Source organism: Saccopteryx bilineata, chromosome X (assembly GCF_036850765.1).
Source record: "Saccopteryx bilineata isolate mSacBil1 chromosome X, mSacBil1_pri_phased_curated, whole genome shotgun sequence".
In the NCBI taxonomy this organism is placed as follows: domain Eukaryota; kingdom Metazoa; phylum Chordata; class Mammalia; order Chiroptera; family Emballonuridae; genus Saccopteryx; species Saccopteryx bilineata.
Window position 1 is genome coordinate 98,583,653 of NC_089502.1, and position 19,311 is coordinate 98,602,963.

Here is a 19,311-nt window from a genome sequence, read left to right on the forward strand (position 1 = left end):
CGTGCCTATAATGGAGGGCCGGATTTGGGGTGAAGAGTTCAAGGGGCAAAAAAAGGGAGTAGGGACCTAATAAATGCAAAAAAAAAAAAAAAAAGGAAGAAAATTTTAGACAAGCATAAGATGATTTGCTTGTAAGTGATGGTCAACTAAGAGATATAATGAGAGGGATAAGAGGGAACCAGAAAAAAGGACCAAAAAAAGAATAATAAAGAAGAAAAAAATAAAAATAATAAGTAAAAGTCTGTTGTATTAAGTGGAGCGAAGACTAAATACAATGGAGACCTTGGGTTGGGAGGACCCAAAATGCCACAAAAATAAACAAACAAGAAAAAAAAACAAAAGCAAAAAAGAAAAATAAAGCCAAAAAAAGCCTTGAGTCCCAAATTAACTAATTTGTTTGTGATTAAGGATTAAATGGGAGGAAAGTAAAACGAGAAAAGAAAAAACGAATAGAAAGGAAAAAATAAGAAAAAGAGAGAAACGAAGGAAGAAATAAAAAAGGAAGAGAAAAAAACAAAATAAAGCAAATCAAAAAAAAAAAACAAAAGAGGAGAGAGTGAGAGTTAAGTGTTTTGGAGTATAACCTTAAAGGAGGGTGAGGATGAAGAAGAGAAATAAAATGTAACAGTTATGGGTAGTGTAGTTCAAGAAAAGGGAAGCATAAGATGGGCAGAGAATAGAAGGACCGAGGTGGAGGAAATAAAGGCAATAAGATAGAAGAAACAAACAACAACAACAAAAAAATTAGTGGAACAAGTTGTAAAGTCTGTGGATTTTTCTTGATTTTGAGAGGTTAACTTCTTCCTTTTTCTTTTCTCTCCCTCTTCCTGGTCGGTGACTCTGTACCCCAGGCTCTGCCCCTGTGTCACACTTAGGTAGGGATTTGCAGTTGATAGGATTCTATGGCAATGTCATATAATTGGCTTTAGTCTTGCTGGTAGTCAAGGCTTGTTGGCGTTTGCAGGGTCCAACGATGAGAGAGTTTGCTTTCCTGGATTCTCTCTCCTAGTCCCCCCTTCCTGAATTAGCAGCCTGGTGATCCAGCTATAAGGCTGCAACTGCTTCTGCCTGGGGAGTAAGAGGCTCAAAGAGCTGGGAAATCCCCACTCTATCCCCACTCAGTGTAAGGCTTTGGGAAAGGCTCTGGCAGTCAGGGCCTCCAGTGTAATCAGGCGGGGGTGGGAGTCAATTGTTGTCAAGGTGACTGTTCAGCGCCTAGCATTCAGTTGGACCTCTCAACCCAGGCTTTCCACACTTTGTATCCTGTTTTGGCTGGGAAGAAGAGGCACTAGTCTCTGCTTGCGACTAGTGTAGTATAGATCTTATTATCTGCCAAGTCCCTCTTGTTAGCGTTTATCCCTGAATATGGAGGCTCTATCAATCAGAAGTTGCCCCCGCCCCTTTAGCGAGAGGCACTAAAAATATCACGCCTCTTGTCTTGGGTCGCTGAACTGAGAGAGATCTTATCAATTAGAACCGAGGGTGCGCAGATTTCATGGGTTAAGCTAATTTCAGTGATTGGGTCGCAGCTGTGCTCCCGAAGGTATTTTAGGCTGCCTGCACGCGCCCCTCCCCCAACGCTTGATTGTTAGCTTGAATGGCTGGGTGAGGTGCCCTGCCCATGGAGAGAATCTCCCAAGTAGAAGACCACCCTGGTGCCTCTCCCGCTCGCCCTGCCGCTGGCGGCTGAATCGCACCAGGCGCAGGATAATGGGGCACCCTGGGTGTGCGGGCCAGTAAGGCGCTCTGGGCATGTGGAATGCCCAGGGCACGTGCATGAATGGGGTGCTCCGGGCACTGGTGGCTGGTGACTCTCACTCGCAGTGCGCGGGCCGCTGGGAACGTTAGCGGTGCTTGCTCTGCAACTGGACCGGGCGCGCGCCAGCGGCTGCTCGCGCTCCGGAGTGTGGGCGGTGCTCGCTCTGCAACCGTACCGGGCGCGCGCCCGCGGCTGCTCGCGGCTCCCGAGTGTGGGCTGACTCACCACAGGCGCACTCCCTCGCGGCTTGAATGAACGTCGCTGCGGTAGCTTCCTCCACACCCTCGTCTCTCAGATTCAAGTGATAACAGTCCTTTCGCTTTCAGTTTGTGTGGAACTCCGGAATGCTCCGAGGATAAATTTTTCTGTTTCTAGTTGATAAATTTGTTGTGATTTAGGGGAGATCTGTCGGACGCGCTGCTCACGGTGCCATTTCCGTGACGTCACTCTCCAAAACTTTATTCTTAAATACACAACAGGCTCCAAGACAACACATTAGTCTAGGTATCAGTGGCAACAGATCTTATGACAGGAAATCCAGATGTTTAAACAGGAATGGATTTAAGGATCAACTTAATGGTCTTTTATTAAATTTACTCCCATTGTGCAAACATCACCACAATCAAATTCTTTAACATTTATTTCACCCCAATAATGTTTCTTGTACTATTTACAGTTAATGACTGTTCCCATTCTTACGTTCAGACAACCACTAATTTACAGATCTCTATAGCTTTGACTTTTCTGGACATTTCATATAAATACAATATATAAATACAATATTACATCTTTTGTGTTTCACTTATTTCAGTTAGCATAATATTTTGGGGGTTCATTCATGTTGTAGTATTTACAGGCATACCTTAGAGATAGTGGGTTCAGTTCCAGACCACTGTAATAAAGTGAGTATTGCAAGAAAGTGAGTGTTAATCTTTTGCTGGTGGAGGGTCTTATCTTAAGTCTGTAAAAAAATGCAACACCTGTGAAATGCAATAAAGTGAAGCGCAATAAAAGTAGGTATGCCTTTATTAGTATTTCTTCCTTTTTATTGCTGAATATACCACATTTTGTTTACTTTTTCACCAGTTGATGGTTATTTGGATTGTCTCTACTTTCTGCCTCATATGAATAATGCTGTTATGAATATTCAAATACAAGTGTTTGTGTGACCACATGTTATATATCTTTTGGATAGATAATAGGGGTGGCATTGCTGGTAAATTTATGATGAATTTTTTTTTTTTGTATTTCTGAGGCTGGAAACGGGGAGAGACAGTCAGACAGACTCCCGCATGCGCCCGACCGGGATCCACCCGGCACGCCCACCAGGGGCGAAGCTCTGCCCACCAGGGGGCGATGCCCTGCCCCTCTGGGGCGTCGCTCGGCCGTGACCAGAGCCACTCTAGCACCTGGGGCAGAGGCCAAGGAGCCATCCTCAGCGCCCGGGCCATCTTTGCTCCAATGGAGCCTTGGCTGCGGGAGGGGAAGAGAGAGACAGAGAGGAAGGAGGGGGGGTGGAGAAGCAAATGGGTGCTTCTCCTATGTGCCCTGGCCGGGAATCGAACCCGGGTCCCCTGCACGCCAGGCCGACGCTCTACCGCTGAGCCAACCAGCCAGGGCCTATGATGAATTTTTTTATGGTCAAATTTTTAGACACTATAAAACTTTTTAAAGGTGGTATACCATTTTAATGCATTCGCACCAGAAATGTATGTAAGTTCCTAATTCTCCATATCCTTGCCAACATTTTTTATAATTGTCTTTTTTATTATACTTCTTTTCATACATGTAAAGTGGCATTTCATTGTAGTTGTCATTAGAATTTCTTTAATGACTAATGATGCTGGGCATTTCTTCATATGCTTATTTGTATATCTTCTTTGGTGAAATGTCTCTTCAAATCTTTTGCCCATTTACACCTGACCAGGCGGTGGCGCAGTGGATAGAGCATCACCCTGGGATGCTGAGGTCCCAGGCTCGAAACCTCAAGGTCGCCAGCCTAAGCGGGGTGTTGCCAGCTTGAGCATGGGATCATAGACAAGGTCGCTGGCTTAAGCAAGGGGTCACTGGCTCAACTGTAGCCCCCTGGTGAAGGCACATATGAGAAAGCAATCAATGAACAACTAAGGTGTCGCAACTACGAGTTGATGCTTCTCATCTTTCTTCCTTCCTGTCTGTCTGTCTCTCTTCCTCAAAAATAAAAAACCCAAAAAAACTTTTGTCCATTTTTAAACTGTTTTTTTCCCTTCTTTTTATTGATTTGTAAGAGTTCTTTATATTTTCTGGATACAAGTTCTTTATCAGATATATGACTTCAGTCTGTGTTCTGTCTTTTCTGTTTCTTAATAGCATCTTTTGAAGCACAAACCTTTTTGGTTTAAATGAAGTCCAATTTATCATTTTTTCTTTATGCATCATTCTCTTGGTGTCTTCTTTAAGAATTCTTTGCTTAATACAAGGACATAGATTGTTTTTTTGCCCAAACTTATAATTTTAGCTTTTCACTTACATCTCTGATCCATTTTTAGTTAACTTTTAGTTTGGTGTTAAAATAAAATTTATTTATTTATTTATTATTTAGAAAATTAACAGGGTGACATTGGTCAAAAAGAGTACATAGATTTTGGGCAAACATCTCCACATCATTTGGACAATTATGTTGTATATCCATCATCATCATTATTATTTTATTGACTGATTTTAGTTGAGAGAGGTAGGGAGAGAGAGAGACAGGAACATCAATCTGTTCCTATATGTACCCTGACGAGGGATTGAACTGGCAACCTCTGTGCTTCAGGACGAAGCTCTTAATCAAGCAAGCTATCCAGCCAGAGCATTAAAACAAATTTTAAATTCATCTTCTTGTGTGTATTATATACATTTATCCCTGCACCAAATGTTAAAAAATATTCTTTCTCCATTCAATTGCCTTCACACTTTTATAAAGAATGGTCATCATAAGTATGACGGTTTGTTCCTGGACTCTATTCTGTTCCATTGATATATGTCTCTGTCCCCATGCTAGTACCATACTGTCTTGATTACTGTACTTTTATAATAATTTTGAAATTGGAAGGTGAATGTCCTTCCACTTTGTTCTTTGACAAACTCCTTTTTGCTATTTTTGGTCCTTTCTACTTTTTTTTTTTAACAGAGGCAGAGAGAGAGAGTCAGAGAGAGAGATAGACAGGGACAGACAGACAGGAACAGAGAGAGATGAGAAGCACCAATCATTAGTTTTTTGTTGCGACACCTTAGTTGTTCATTGATTGCTTTCTCATATGTGCCTTGACCGTAGGCCTTCAGCAGACCGAGTAACCCCTTGCTCGAGCCAGCGACCTTGGGTCCAAGCTGGTGAGCTCTGCTCAAACCAGATGAGCCTGCGCTTAAGCTGGCGACCTCGGGTCTCGAACCTGGGTCCTCCGCATCCCAATCCGACGCTAAATCCACTGCGCCACCGCCTGGTCAGGCTGGTCCTTTCTATGTCTATATAAATTTTAGGATTAGTTTATCAATTTCTGGGGAAGAAACCTTTATTGGAAATTGGATAAAGTTGTATTGCACCTGTAGATAATGTGATTTTTTTCTTTAGCCTGCTAATATGATAGATGTTATTACATGACTTTGAGTTTTGAAGCAGCTTTGCATCATCAGCATAAACCTGACTTGGTCATGATATATATGCTTATTTCTGGATTCAAGTTGCTCATATTTTGTTGAGGATTTTTACGTCTATATTCACACGGAATAGTGGTCTGTAGTTTTCTTGTAATATGTTTGTATGGCTTAAGTATGAGAGAATACTGGCCTCGTAGAATTGGGGAGTATTCTCCCTCATCCTCTATTTTCTGAAAGATTTTGTGTAGTGTTGCTACTATTTCTTCTACAAATGTTTGATGCAATTAACCAATTAAATCATCTGGCTTTGGTATTTTGTGTGTGGGGGGGGTGGAGAATTAAACTTACTATTGGCTTGCTATTGCTGATGGAATGTAAAATGGTACAGCCATGTGAGTACCGTGCCTGGGTCTCAGATCTGAGATATCAGTCAGCTGTCATGGGGAGATACTATGGTGGGACTGGAGAACAAAGAAATATATATTAAAATCATGCTGTGATATCACTATACACCCACCATAATGGCTAAATTTGAAAAGATGAGGAATACCAACTGTTCAAAATAGTGTGGAAAACTAGAACTTGTATACTGTGTGGTACAGCCACTTTCAAAAAACTAGTTTTATATACTTAAGCAAACTTCTGTATACCCTGACCAGGCAGTTTAAATTCTAGATCTATACCTAACAGAAACTCAGACATGTTCACAAATAGGTACTAAAATATTTATAGCAGCACTATTTCTAATAGCCTCAAGCTGAAAACAACCCAAATGTCCATCAACAGTAAGATAGATAAATATATTGTAGCATAATCACACAATGGAATATAACATAACAGTGAATTATCTACCACTACATTAAACAATATAGATGAATCTCACATTCATAATGTGATTGAAAGAAGATAAACAGTGAAATATGAAATACAATAGTTTGACTTAAATAAAATACTAAACAGGCAAAACTAATCTATTGTTAGAAGTCAAGATAGCATTTACCATTGGGGGGGCAGGTGGTAAGGCCTGGAAGGGAGTGAAGGGAGTGTTTCTGGAGTATTGCTCATGTTCTGTTTCTTTCTTTTTTTTTTTTCAATTTTTTTTTGTATTTTTCTGAAGCTAGAAACGGGGAGAGACAGTCAGACAGACTCCCGCATGCGCCCGACCGGGATCCACCAGGCACGCCCACCAGGGGGCGATGCTCTGCCCCTCTGGGGCATCGCTCTGTTGCAACCAGAGCCACTCTAGTGCCTGGGGCAGAGGCCAAGGAGCCATCCCCAGCGCCAGGGCCATCTTTGCTCCAATGGAGCCTCTGCTGCGGGAGGGGAAGAGAGAGACAGAGAGGAAGGAGAGGGGGAGGGGTGGAGAAGCAGATGGGCGCTTCTCCTGTGTGCCCCGGCCGGGAATCGAACCCGGGATTCTGCACGCCAGGCCGACGCTCATGTTCTGTTTCTTGATCCGAGTATGTCCAGTTTGTCAAAATTCATTGAGGTGTATGCTTATAACATATGCATTGTCTGTATGCATTATACTTTAATAAAAATATCTAAAATAAAATAAAACTGCATGCTGGAAAGAAAACCTCTTTTATCATGAGTATTATAAAAACACATTTAAGGGAAAATGAGGTGTCTATATTTAGTGCTTTTTTTTTTCAGGGACAGAGCAGAGAGAGAGTAAGAGAGAGGCATAGATAGGGACAGACAGATAGGAACGGAGAAAGATGAGAAGCATCAATCATCAGTTTTTCGTTGAACACCTTAGTTGTTCATTGATTGCTTTTTCATATGTGCCTTGATCACGGGTCTTCAGCAGACTGATTAACCCCTTGCTCAAGCCAGTGACCTTGGGTCCAAGCTGGTGAGCTTTGCTCAAGCCAGATGAGCCTGCGCTTAAGCTGCAACCTCGAGGTCTTGAACCTGGGTCCTCCGCATCCCAGTCCGAGGCTCTATCCACTGCGCCACCACCTGGTCAGGCTATATTTAGTGCTTTTAAAAAAGCAATATTCTTTCTAGAGAAGTCTTTCAGTTATTCAACTATAAGAAGCCATTATCGTGTCTTAAAGTAACTACAATGCAAAATGAATTTATCTCATAGCAATCTATACAAAAGTACTCTTAATATACATGTAGAGAATGAATATACCTTAACTAACTTGGAAGAAAAACAAAATAAAAACTTCATGTATTGAAACCCAATTTCTCACTCATGCTCTCATGCTTTTTCAAACAAGAATATCCAATAAAGCAAAGGCCTCAATGGACATGACTGGAAGTCCAGAGTCCTGTGGCTCAGAGTCAGTCACTGAAAGGATGAGAAGTCTGTAGTCTGCAATTTACATAAATGATAGCTTTTGGGGCACAAGTTAGAAAGTATTCATAGTTTTTTTGAGTGCGACTCATTTCCTGCTGCCACAGCATGGAATTAATGAGGGAACAATTAGCACCCTTAGTGTGTGATATTTAACAGTTGTATTCCTTTAACATAAACCAGCGCTTTGCCTAATTTGCTGATGCATAAAGTTGACTTAATATTAAGTTTTAAAATTCTATTTCATTTTTTAAAAATATACCATGGTGACTTTTCAAAGGGAAAAGAAAAAGCAGTCCCTCATCACACTCTTTCAGTGTCTTAAATGTCAATGATCACAAAAACTTCTGGCATCTAAGAAGATCTGCATTCCCAAATAGGTTTTTTCCCTGACTTCAGTGCCCTGCAGGTATTTGGACAATGAAAACTTGTCTCACCACCCTAGAAATTTTAAAAAAATTCTGGCCAATAGTGAGTACGTTTACATTCTAGGGCTGTGATGGCCAACCTTTTTACATAAACTGCCCACTTTTGCAGTGCTGGTCAACCTGGTCCCTCCCACCCACTAGTAGGCACAGGTAGTGGAGCAACCAAAGGGCGCCGCGATTGGCCCACCATGAAAGCTGGAACACCCACTAGTGGGTGGGAGGGACCAGGTTGACCAGCACTGCAAAAGTGGGTGGTTTTTATTAAAAGGTTCACCATGGCCTGACCTGTGGTGGCGCAGTGGATAACGTGTCGACCTGGAAATGCTGAGGTTGCCTGTTCGAAACCCTGGGCTTGCCTGGTCAAGGCACATATGGGAGTTGATGCTTCCAGCTCCTCCCCCCTTCTCTCTCTCTGTCTCTCCCTCTCCTCTCTAAAAAATAAAAAATAAAAATAAAATAAATTAAAAATAAATAAATAAAAGGTTCACCATCAGGGTTCTAGGGCATGAAGAACTAATCAGTGTTAAATTTATAAAAACCCTTTATCCAAAAAGTGAAATGAGATTACAAATCATCTGGGGTATCCATTTCTACCATTTGCAGAAGCTTTAGAGCAGGGGTCCCCAAACTACGGCCCGTGGGCCACATGCAGCCCCCTGAGGCCATTTATCCGGCCCCCACCGCACTTCCGGAAGGGGCACCTCTTTCATTGGTGGTCAGTGAGAGGAGCATAGTTCCCATTGAAATACTGGTCAGTTTGTTGATTTAAATTTACTTGTTCTTTATTTAAAATATTGTATTTGTTCCCGTTCTGTTTTTTTTTACTTTAAAATAAGATATGTGCAGTGTGCATAGGGATTTGTTCATAGTTTTCTTTATAGTCCGGCCCTCCAACGGTCTGAGGGACAGCGAACTGGCCCCCTGTGTAAAAAGTTTGGGGACCCCTGCTTTAGAGTCCCTGCATGAATCATGAAACCAAACAAGACTAATGCCCAAAGGCTTTATTGAAGAGTCTCCCTACACATATAGTTGTGTATCAACTGTGGGGTTGCAGGTACTTGGATTTGGGAGATACTTGACTTTGTCTGCCTTCTGTTTCACTTCACTTGTAGTCGGTCATATCCCCTTCCCCTGCACAATGATTGCAGCATCAGGCACTCCTCTTCTCCACTCTGAAATGTCTGATGCATATGAAGTTATAATTTCTAGCTGAAGACTTTTTTAGTCACTGACTTTATAAAGTTTTTCTCCACTATGAATTTTCTGGTGTTTAATGAGATTTGATCTGTCATTGAAGGCCTTCTGACATTGTGCACAAGCATAGGGTTTCTTTCCTGTATGAATTATCTGATGCATACTAAGTGTTGCTTTCTGGATGAAAGCTTTGCCACACTTACTGCATTTGTAGTGTCTCTCTCCAGTATGAGATTTCTGATGGATAGTGAGGCGTGACTTCCAGGTGAAGGTTTTGCCACAGTCGCTGCATTTATAGGGTTTTTCTCTAGTATGGATTTTCTGGTGAGTTATGAGATTTGACCTGTCAGTGAATGCCTTACCACACTCAACACATATATTGGGTTTCTCTCCTGTGTGAATTTTCTGATGCACATGGAGTTGTGATTTCTTAGTGAAACGTTTTTCACAGTAACTGCATTCATAAGGCTTCTCTCCAGTATGGATTCTATGATGTGCAATGAAGTGTGATTTCTGGATGAAGGCCTTCCCACAGTCAGGACAAACATAAGGTTTCTCTCCTGTGTGGATTCTCCGATGCACACTTAGTGTTGATTTCTGGATAAAGGCTTTTCCACATTCATTGCATTCATAGTGCCTCTCTCCAATATGAGATTTCTGATGTATTTTGAGGCGTGACTTCCATATGAAGGCTTTTCCGCAGCCATTGCATTTATAGGGTTTCTCTCCAGTATGAGTTTTCTGGTGTTTAATGAGATTTGACTGATCACTGAAAGCCTTGCCACATTCAGCACACATATAGGGTTTCTCTCCAGTATGAGTTTTTTGATGTGTAGTGAGATTTGTCCTATGAGTAAAGACCTTTCCACATTCTGTACATATATAGGGTTTCTCTCCTGTGTGAATTCTTTGATGCACATGGAGTTGTGACTTCTTAGTGAATGATTTCCCACAGTCACTACATTCATAAGGTTTTTCTCCAGTATGGATTCTCTGATGTGTATTGAAATGTGATTTCTGGATGAAGGCTTTCCCACATTCAGTGCATACATAGGGTTTCTCTCCTGTGTGAATTCTCTGATGCATCCGGAGTGCTGACTTTCTTGTGAAGGCTTTGCCACACTCACTGCATGCATAGAGTTTCTCTCCAGTGTGAGTTTTCTGGTGTATATTGAGGTCTGAATTCTGGGAGAAGCTTCTTCCACATTCACTGCATTGATAAGGTTTTTCTCCTGTATGTATTCTCATATGTCTAAAGAGATAGGATCTGTGGAAAAAGGCTTTTCCACACTCACTACATTTGTAGGGTTTCTGCCCAGTATGAATTTTCTGATGTGTAATGAGGTTTGACTTGAGAGTAAAGGCCTTCCCACATTGAGTACACATATAGGGTTTTCCTGTTGTACAAACACTCTGAGCTACATCAGCCTGGGGCTTCTGAGTGAAGATTTTCTCATTTTTGTGGCATTCATGGGATTTTTCTCCAGCATGAATTCTCTGATGCTCAAAGAGATCTGAATTCTGGGTGAAGCTCTTTACATACTCAGCACCCAAATGAAGTTTCCCCCCCATGTGAATTTTCTGATGGTGGTTGAGAACTTGTTTGTGGCCATGATGTTTTCCACATTGATTATGTTCATAAGCATTTGCTCTTGTATTAGCATTCTCATTCTTAGTACAGGAAGAGCTATGAGAACAATTGTTGCCATTTCCAAAAACCTTATCAAGGTTCATTGTTGCATTGCTTTTATTATAATTATGTAAGTTTAAAGTATGCTTCAGACTCTCTTCAAATGTGTCACAGTTCTGGAGTCTTTTAATGGAAGGAACAAGTTTGGTACTCACATTAATTATTTTTTCAATGTTTTTACATTCATAGCCCCTCTCTTTAATGAATACTTTCACATGACTTACAAAGTTATTTTGGTCTTTTTGATATCTCTCTAGTTGTTCATTATCTTGCCACAATTCTTCTAAAATGGAACACAGTGAATCTTCTATGGATTGACCAAATTTCTCACAGTGGAATGAAACTTCTCCAGAAATTCTCTGTTGCTGGGTTTGCCCAATATCCTCATCTAAAAATAAAAAAAGTGAAAATACTCAAGGACCAATTAGCAGGGGATAGAGGGTACATGCAGTTCAGACAGGATGAACATCAAATCCATACAATAATGAAAATAGTAATAATGTAGTAATATAAAATTCTTCTAGAACATTCACTATATACAAAATATATATATGCATTTGTGATGCACTGGGCACTGTTCCAAGTGCTTTACACATAACAGCTCATTTAATCCTCACTAAACTCTAAGAAGTAGCTGTCATTTTAAATAATGTTTCACAGATGAGAAAATAGAAGCACAGAGAAGTTATGGAACTTGCTCAAGATCAGAAAGCTAAATAAGTGAGAGAGATGGGATTTGAATCCTGGGAATCCATATCCACTAGTAGGGGGTCTGGATAGTGAGTAGAGTACCCAGAAGTAGAAACTGAAGTCTATTAAAGGGAAGCCTGGCACTCAAGAAATAGTTTAGATTGTTGTCCTTATTACATATCAATTCTAAAACCTTATTAACCTCTCTGCTTCTTTTTTGCTTTTCTCTCTGGACCATTATGAGCATCAACATTAAACTTATGTGTATCAAACATCAATTCCTGTATCTCTATAGTAAAAACTCTGACAACACCAGGTATCTTGACATAGACAAACAGTAAATAAGTATCTGTGCTCCAACTCTATAGCCAACTGCAAGTTTTCCTTGGGCCCAGGAATATTTGCTTTTAACAAGTGTAAAATAAGAGAGGAAAAGCCATCTATGGCAGAAACTTCAAGCCATCTACCAAAACCTGTTTACGTCTCCTTTTATAGTAACGAAGTGTAGCTGGGCATTACATTGAACAGCTTTGCTTTGTTCTCACAGCGGAGTATAAGCAGAAGCGATATGTGCCACTTACAGGTCAGGCCTCAAAACAGTGGGCACATCTTCTCTATTCTTCCTTTCCTTCCCCAATGGACTCAACAATGACCCAACATTAACCATGCAACTGACCACAATGCTCTAGGACAGTGGTCAGCAAACTGCAGCTCACAAGCCACACATGTGGCTCTTTGGCCCCTTGAGTGTGGCTCTTCCATAAAATACCACGTGTGGGCACTACTTCAATAAGGAATGTACCCACCTATATAGTTTAAGTTTAAATAATTTGGCTCTCAAAAGAAATTTCAACATTGTATTGTTGATATTTAACTCTGCTGACTAATGAGTTTGCTGACCACTGCTCTAGGAGATTGCAGAACAATGATTTGGGCTGTGGTTCCTGAGTGATGCATTAGGGTTAGGAGTTGACTTGTTGAATGAATCCATTCACCTCATGAGAGGATATACATTTATATTAAACTTGCTGTTTTACTCTTTTGTACATATTCAAAATGAATTGTCCTTGATATTCTAATTTCGGTATACTCTAGGTGTAAAAAGAAATATGGTGCCGCACATATTGATACTGAACTTGGCACAGTTTTGCATTATAACAGAAAGAATTAATACACAAAGACTGAAATTATTAACATTTCATGCAGTTATCTTCCCTTTCCAAATATATTCTATGGTCTTTTGAATTCCTCTTAGCAGACACTTGAAAACTCTTACTGAAAGAGAACAAAATATCCTCTTCTATCTCCCCAAATTCAATAAATTTAAATGTAAAATTATTAAATAATTTTCCATGTTCCACTTCAGAAAACTGAAGAATAAGTGTGCCAGTTATTAATTTATTGCCTGTCAACTCCAAATTCATGCTTCCTTGTCTACTCTACAAAAATGGGTCTGGGTCTCTCGAAGTCTGTTTTTCCTTTGCCAGCTGGTACAGTGATGAGCTTGGTCAGTAGAAGATAATTGAGAGACATTGTAGGTGGAGGGGCTTTGCCTCCTGGTTCTAGTGGGTTCACTCACACTCTTTCAGCAGGGGCAGCTTGTCTAGCACCAGGCTCCTGCAGTGTGGGTGAGTTTGCTAACACCTGGCTCCTGATACACATGCAGTTTCCCCAGCACTCAGGTCTTGCAGTGTAGGTGGCTTCTCTAGAGCTCAGCTCTGTCCGTAATGGGTGACTTCTCCAGCACCCACCTCCTGCAGCACTAGTAGCTTCTCCAGCTCCAGACTGCTGCAGTGCACTGAGCCAGCAGCACTCAGTGGTTTACCTTGGCACCCCTCTCAGATGCATGGTAGTAGAAAACCTCCAGCAAGGCACTTCCCCGTGATCAGCTAGCTCTCTCTGGAACCCCAGAGTGCAGATTTCCAGCAAGTTCTACCAGCGTGGCAGCACAGCAACTCGTGCCATGCTGTGAACCATGGTGGTGCCCTCTCAACAAAGCCTAGATCTCATCTCTTGGAAGCAGGGGAAGCATTTCCTTGGGTGCTCTATCACAATGGTAGAGGTACTAGTTGTTCTTTACTCCCACTATTATTTTATTCTGTAGAGTTCTCTTTACTCTTACTAGCCATTGCTTGTTATTCCAATCCCACTATAGCTAATAATTCTTTTTTTTTTTTGTATTTTTCTGAAGCTGGAAATGGGGAGAGACAGTCAGACAGACTCCCGCACGCGCCCGACCAGGATCCACCCGGCACACCCACCAGGGGCGACGCTCTGCCCACCAGGGAGCGATGCTCTGCCCCTCCGGGGCATTGCTGTGCCGTGACCAGAGCCACTCTAGCACCTGGGACAGAGGCCAAAGAGCCATCCTCAGCGCCCGGGCCATCTTTGCTCCAATGGAGCCTTGGCTGCGGGAGGGGAAGAGAGAGACAGAGAGGAAGGAGGGGGGGTGGAGAAGCAAATGGGCGCTTCTCCTGTGTGCAATGGCCGGGAATCGAACCCGGGTCCCCCGCACGCCACGCCGATGCTCTACCACTGAGCCAACCGGCCAGGGCTGCTAATAATTCTTTATATTAAACTTTCCCTGTTCAAATTAGTATGTGGTTTCTCTCTCCCAATCAGACTCTGAATTATATAATAGAAACAAAATCTTAATTCTGGGGACATTCTAAAAACAGAGGTAAAAGCCTCAGTTACCACACAGTCTAAAATCCTGTGCTTTTCTCTAAGTTCCTGTGATATGAAGAAAGAGAAAAAGGAAAGAGCCATATATGCTAAATTAAGCGCCATTTTATGCAACAGTGAAATCTGATCACAGGGTGAAAATGTATCATCTGAACAAACAGCACAGAATAGAGTCAGATTCAGGAGGGGGGACAGTAAAAGGGCTAGACAGGAAGAAAATGTTTTTAAAAATATACAGCAAAAGAAGCCCTGGCCGGGTAGATTAGTTGGTTAGAGCATTGTCCTGATATACCAAGGTTGCTAGTTCTATCCCTGGTCAAGGCACATGCAAGAAACAACCAATGAATGCATAAATAAGTAGAACAACAATCAATGTTTCTCTCTCCCTTTTTTTCTGTCTAAAATCAATAAAATAAAATTTTAAAAAATGTACAACAAAAGAAACAACAAAATGAAGGGCAACCTATGGAATGGGAGAAAATATCTGCAAATCATAGCTGATAAAAGGTTATTAGCCAAGACATATAAAGAATTCACATAGCACAATAGCAAAGCAAACACCACGACCTCCAAACCCAACACAATTAAAAAATGGCCAGAGGAACTAAATAAAAAGTTTTTTAAGAAGACATACAGTTCTTGCCTGTCCCCGTGTACTAAAATTAATTCAAAATGGATCAAAGACCTAAATATAAGACCTGAAACAATAAAGTACATAGAAGAAGACATAGGTACTAAAATCATGGACCTGGGTTTTAAAGAACATTTTATGAACTTGACTCCAATGGCAAGAGAAGTGAAGGCAAAGATAAATGAATGGGACTACATCAGAATAAAAAGTTTTTGCTCAGCAAGAGAAACTGATAACAAAATAAACAGACAGCCAACTATATGGGAACTGATATTTTCAAACGACAGCTCAGATAAGGGCCTAATATCCAAAATTTACAAAGAACTCATAAAACTCAACAACAAACAAACAAACAATCCAATAAAAAAATGGGAAGAGGACATGAACAGACACTTCTCCCAGGAAGAGATACAAATGGCCAACAGATATATGAAAAGATGCTCAGCTTCATTAGTTATTAGAGAAATGCAAATCAAAACTACAATGAGATACCACCTCACCCCTGTTAGATTAGCTATTATCAACAAGACGGGTAATAGCAAATGTTGGAGAGGCTGTGGAGAAAAAGGAACCCTCATTCACTGTTGGTGGGACTGTAAAGTAGTACAACCATTATGGAGGAAAGTATGGTGGTTCCTCAAAAAACTGCAAATAGAACTACCTTATGACCCAGCAATCCCTCTACTGGGTATATACCCCAAAACCTCAGAAACATTGATACGTGAAGACACATGTAGCCCCATGTTCATTGCAGCACTGTTCACAGTGGCCAAGACATGGAAACAACCAAAAAGCCCTTCAATAGAAGACTGGATTAAGAAGATGTGGCACATATACACTATGGAATACTATTCAGCCATAAGAAATGATGACATCAGATCATTTACAGCAAAATGGTGGGATCTTGATAACATTATAAGGAGTGAAATAAGCAAATCAGAAAAAAACAAGAACTACATGATTCCATACATTGGTGGAACATAAAAATGAGACTAAGAGACATGGACAAGAGTGTGGTGGTTACCAAGGGTGGGGGGGGAGGGGGGACATGGGAGGGAGGGAGGGAGAGAGTTAGGGGGAGGGGGAGGGGCACAGAGAACTAGATAGAGGGTGACGGAGGACAATCTGACTTTGGGCGAGGGGTTTGCAACATAATTTGATGACAAAATAACCTAGACATGTTTTCTTTGAATATATGTACCCTGATTTATTAATGTCATCCCATTACCATTAATAAAAATTTATTAAAAAAGAAAAAAAAAAAAAAGAAAAAAAAAAAAAAAAAAAGAAGACATACAGTTCTTGAACAACAGGTTCATGAGAAGGTTCTCAACACCATTAATTATTCAGGAAATCAAAACCACAGTGATATCATCTCATACCTGTTAAAATGTCTATCATCAAAAAGACAAAACATAAGTGAAAAAAAGGAACAGAATTAAGAGATATAGCACAATATAATTTCTGTATATGAAAAATAAATACTCATAAACCAATACTTCAGGCTTTAAGAGAATACCACACAAATTCAAAGATGAGCCCTGGCTGCATAGGTCAGTTGGTTAGAGCAGTGATCTCAACCTTTTTTGGGCCACAGACCGGTTTAATGTCAGAAAATATTTTCACGGACCGGCCTTTAGGGTGGGACGGATAAATGTATCACGTGACAGAGACAAGCATCAAGAGTGAGTCTTAGACGGATGTAACAGAGGGAATCTGGTCATTTAAAAAAAATAAAACAGGCCCTGGCCGGTTGGCTCAGTGGTAGAGCATCGGCCTGGCATGTGGGGAACCTGGGTTCGATTCCCGACCAGGGAACACAGGAGAAGCACCCATTTGCTTCTCCACCCCCCCTCCTTCCTCTCTGTCTCTCTCTTCCCCTCCCGCAGCCCAGGCTCCATTGGAGCAAAGACGGCCTGGGTGCTGGGGATGGCTCCTTGGCCTCTGCCCCAGGCGCTAGAGTGGCTCTGGTTGCGGCAGAGCGACGCCCCAGAGGGGCAGAGCTTTGCCCCTGGTGGGCGTGCCGGGTGGATCCCAGTCGGGCGCATGCGGGAGTCTGTCTGACTGTCTCTCCCCATTTCCAGCTTCAGAAAAATACAAAAAAAAAAAATAAATAAATAAAACATCCTTCAGACTTAAATATAAATAAAACGGAAATAATGTAAGTTATTTTTTCTTTCTCTGTGGACCAGTACCAAATGGCCCATGGACCGGTACTGATCCGTGGCCCGGGGGTTGGGGACCACTGGGTTAGAGCATTTTCCCAATAGACCAAGGTTGTAGGTTCAGTCTTCGATCAGAGCACATACAAGAAGCAACCAGAGAATGCGTAAGAAAGTGGAACAACAAATCTCTCTCTCTCTCTCTCTCTCTCTCTCTCTCTCTCCTTCTCTCTTTCTAAAACAATCAAACAAACATTCAAAGATCAAATGCATGTGACCAGTTGCCCATGGAAGAAGGCATAAGTATTGGATATGGGGAATTGGAATAAAAGGGAAGAAATTTTAAAAATACCTGAACGTACAAGGAAAGAATCTAAGATAAGGGGGATGGAGGTGGTGTAGGTAGTATAAAGATGTCCTAGATATGATAGTGTGGTATGTCTGTGATTCAGGATACAGAATTGGAGACAGTTTTCCTGTCAAAAAGTCAAGAAAAGAAAACAATAGGTGCGGCAGGGGTCAAAGCTAGAGATAGCTTTTAAGTATTGGAAGGGCTTCTGTCAACAATCCCCTAAGCAAGTCCAAAAGTTTAGAATTTCCAAAACAGTTTACCTTCATAGCCTCTGAAAGGTACCAACCTCTTCTACAAAAGTGAGATTTACTTTTATATCCCCTTTCTGCCTGGGTCACACTCACTTACCTGAACAGCTTTGATGTGGGGTTTCCCCCTCCAACGTCCATGGTCCCTCTCCTTGCTCCAACTTGAAAATGACCTCTGGTTTGGGAACTTGGTACCCTGTCAACAGGACATGATACAAGATTGGGTCCAACTAAATGGGTTTCAGGGACCTTTCAATGGTACTTCCATTTGTTCTTCAGAAAAGTAATCACATTTCACTGGAAAAAGAGTAATAATAATAATGCCAAAAACGAACTGAAGAATCTAGACAAATAAAAAATGACATCATTACACACTTGATATGTACCAAAGCACTCAGCAGCTGAGAATGGAAATAGCTTCACTGAGGCCTCTGGCAGACACATAGGGCAGCTATGCTTACCAACTGAGAGCAGGTGGCTGTAGTTCTCTAGTGTCACATCCCGGTACAGGCGCCTCTGAGCAGGGTCCAAGTGCTGCCACTCCTCTCTGCTGAAGTCCACAGTCACATCCGCGAATGACACAGACACCTGTAACAACACAATCCTGTTCAAAACAACATGGTCAGCCTGACCAGGCAGTGGTGCAGTGGATAGAGCATTGAACTGGAATGCTGAGTACTCTGGTTTGAAACCATGAAGTCGCAGGTTGAGCGTGGGCTCATCTGGCTTGAATGCAGGCTCACCAGCTTGAGTGAGGGGTTGCTGGCTTGAGTTTTGGATTGTACAAAGATGAGCCCAAAGATCACTGGCTTGAAGCCCAAGGTTGCTGGCTTGAGTTTAAGGTCGTTGACTTGAGCAAGAGGTCACTGGCTTGGCTGGAGCCCCCCGGTCAAAGGTGCAGTGGATAGAGTGTCAGACTGGGACGTGGAGGACCCAGGTTCGAGACCCCCAAGGTTGCCAGCTCGAGCATGGGCTCATCTGGTTTGAGCAAAGCTCACCAGCTTGGACCCAAGGTCGCTGGCTTGAACAAGGGGTTACTCGGTCTGCTATGGCCCTCACGTCAAGGCACATATGAGAAAGCAATCAATGAACAACTAAGGTGTTGCAATGAAAAACTGATGATTGATGCTTCTCATCTCTCTCCATTCCTGTCTGTCTGTCCCTATCTATCCCTCTCTCTGTAAAAAAAAAAAAAAAAAAAAGACATCCAAAGCATCAATAAAATGCACAAAAAGGGCTTAACTTCCTTAGTTAATCAGGGAATGCAAATTGAAACCACAATGAGATACCACTGCACAACCCCTAGAATGTCTTCAATGAAAAGGACTGACAATATGAAGTGATAAAGAGAATACGGTGCATAGAGAACTCTTAACATCACTGATGTCTGTGTAAATTGGTATTATCATGTTGGAAAGCATTTTGGCTTCATTTAGTAGTGTTGAAGACATGCATACACTACTCATGGAAATATGCCCCATGAGTAATAGGACACAGCAATGCTACTCATGGAAATATGCCCCACTGGAATATGTGCACATATACA

At 41.7% G+C, this 19,311-nt stretch overlaps 1 protein-coding gene across 4 annotated transcripts in view; it reads right to left on the bottom strand.

Moving 5' to 3' along the window:
* Window positions 1–5,400: 5,400 nt before the first annotated feature.
* Window positions 5,401–19,311, bottom strand: part of ZNF41 (zinc finger protein 41) — a 41,249-nt gene continuing 27,338 nt past the window's right edge. For all 4 annotated transcript variants that reach the window (XM_066249565.1, XM_066249566.1, XM_066249568.1 and 1 more), the window contains exons 3-5: window positions 18,227–18,353; window positions 17,866–17,961; window positions 5,401–11,385 (exon numbers count right to left, since the gene is read on the bottom strand). In XM_066249565.1, the coding sequence (XP_066105662.1) occupies window positions 9,335–11,385; window positions 17,866–17,961; window positions 18,227–18,353 (2,274 nt within the window). In that variant the 3' untranslated portion in view covers window positions 5,401–9,334. The remainder of the gene's footprint in view (window positions 11,386–17,865; window positions 17,962–18,226; window positions 18,354–19,311) is intronic.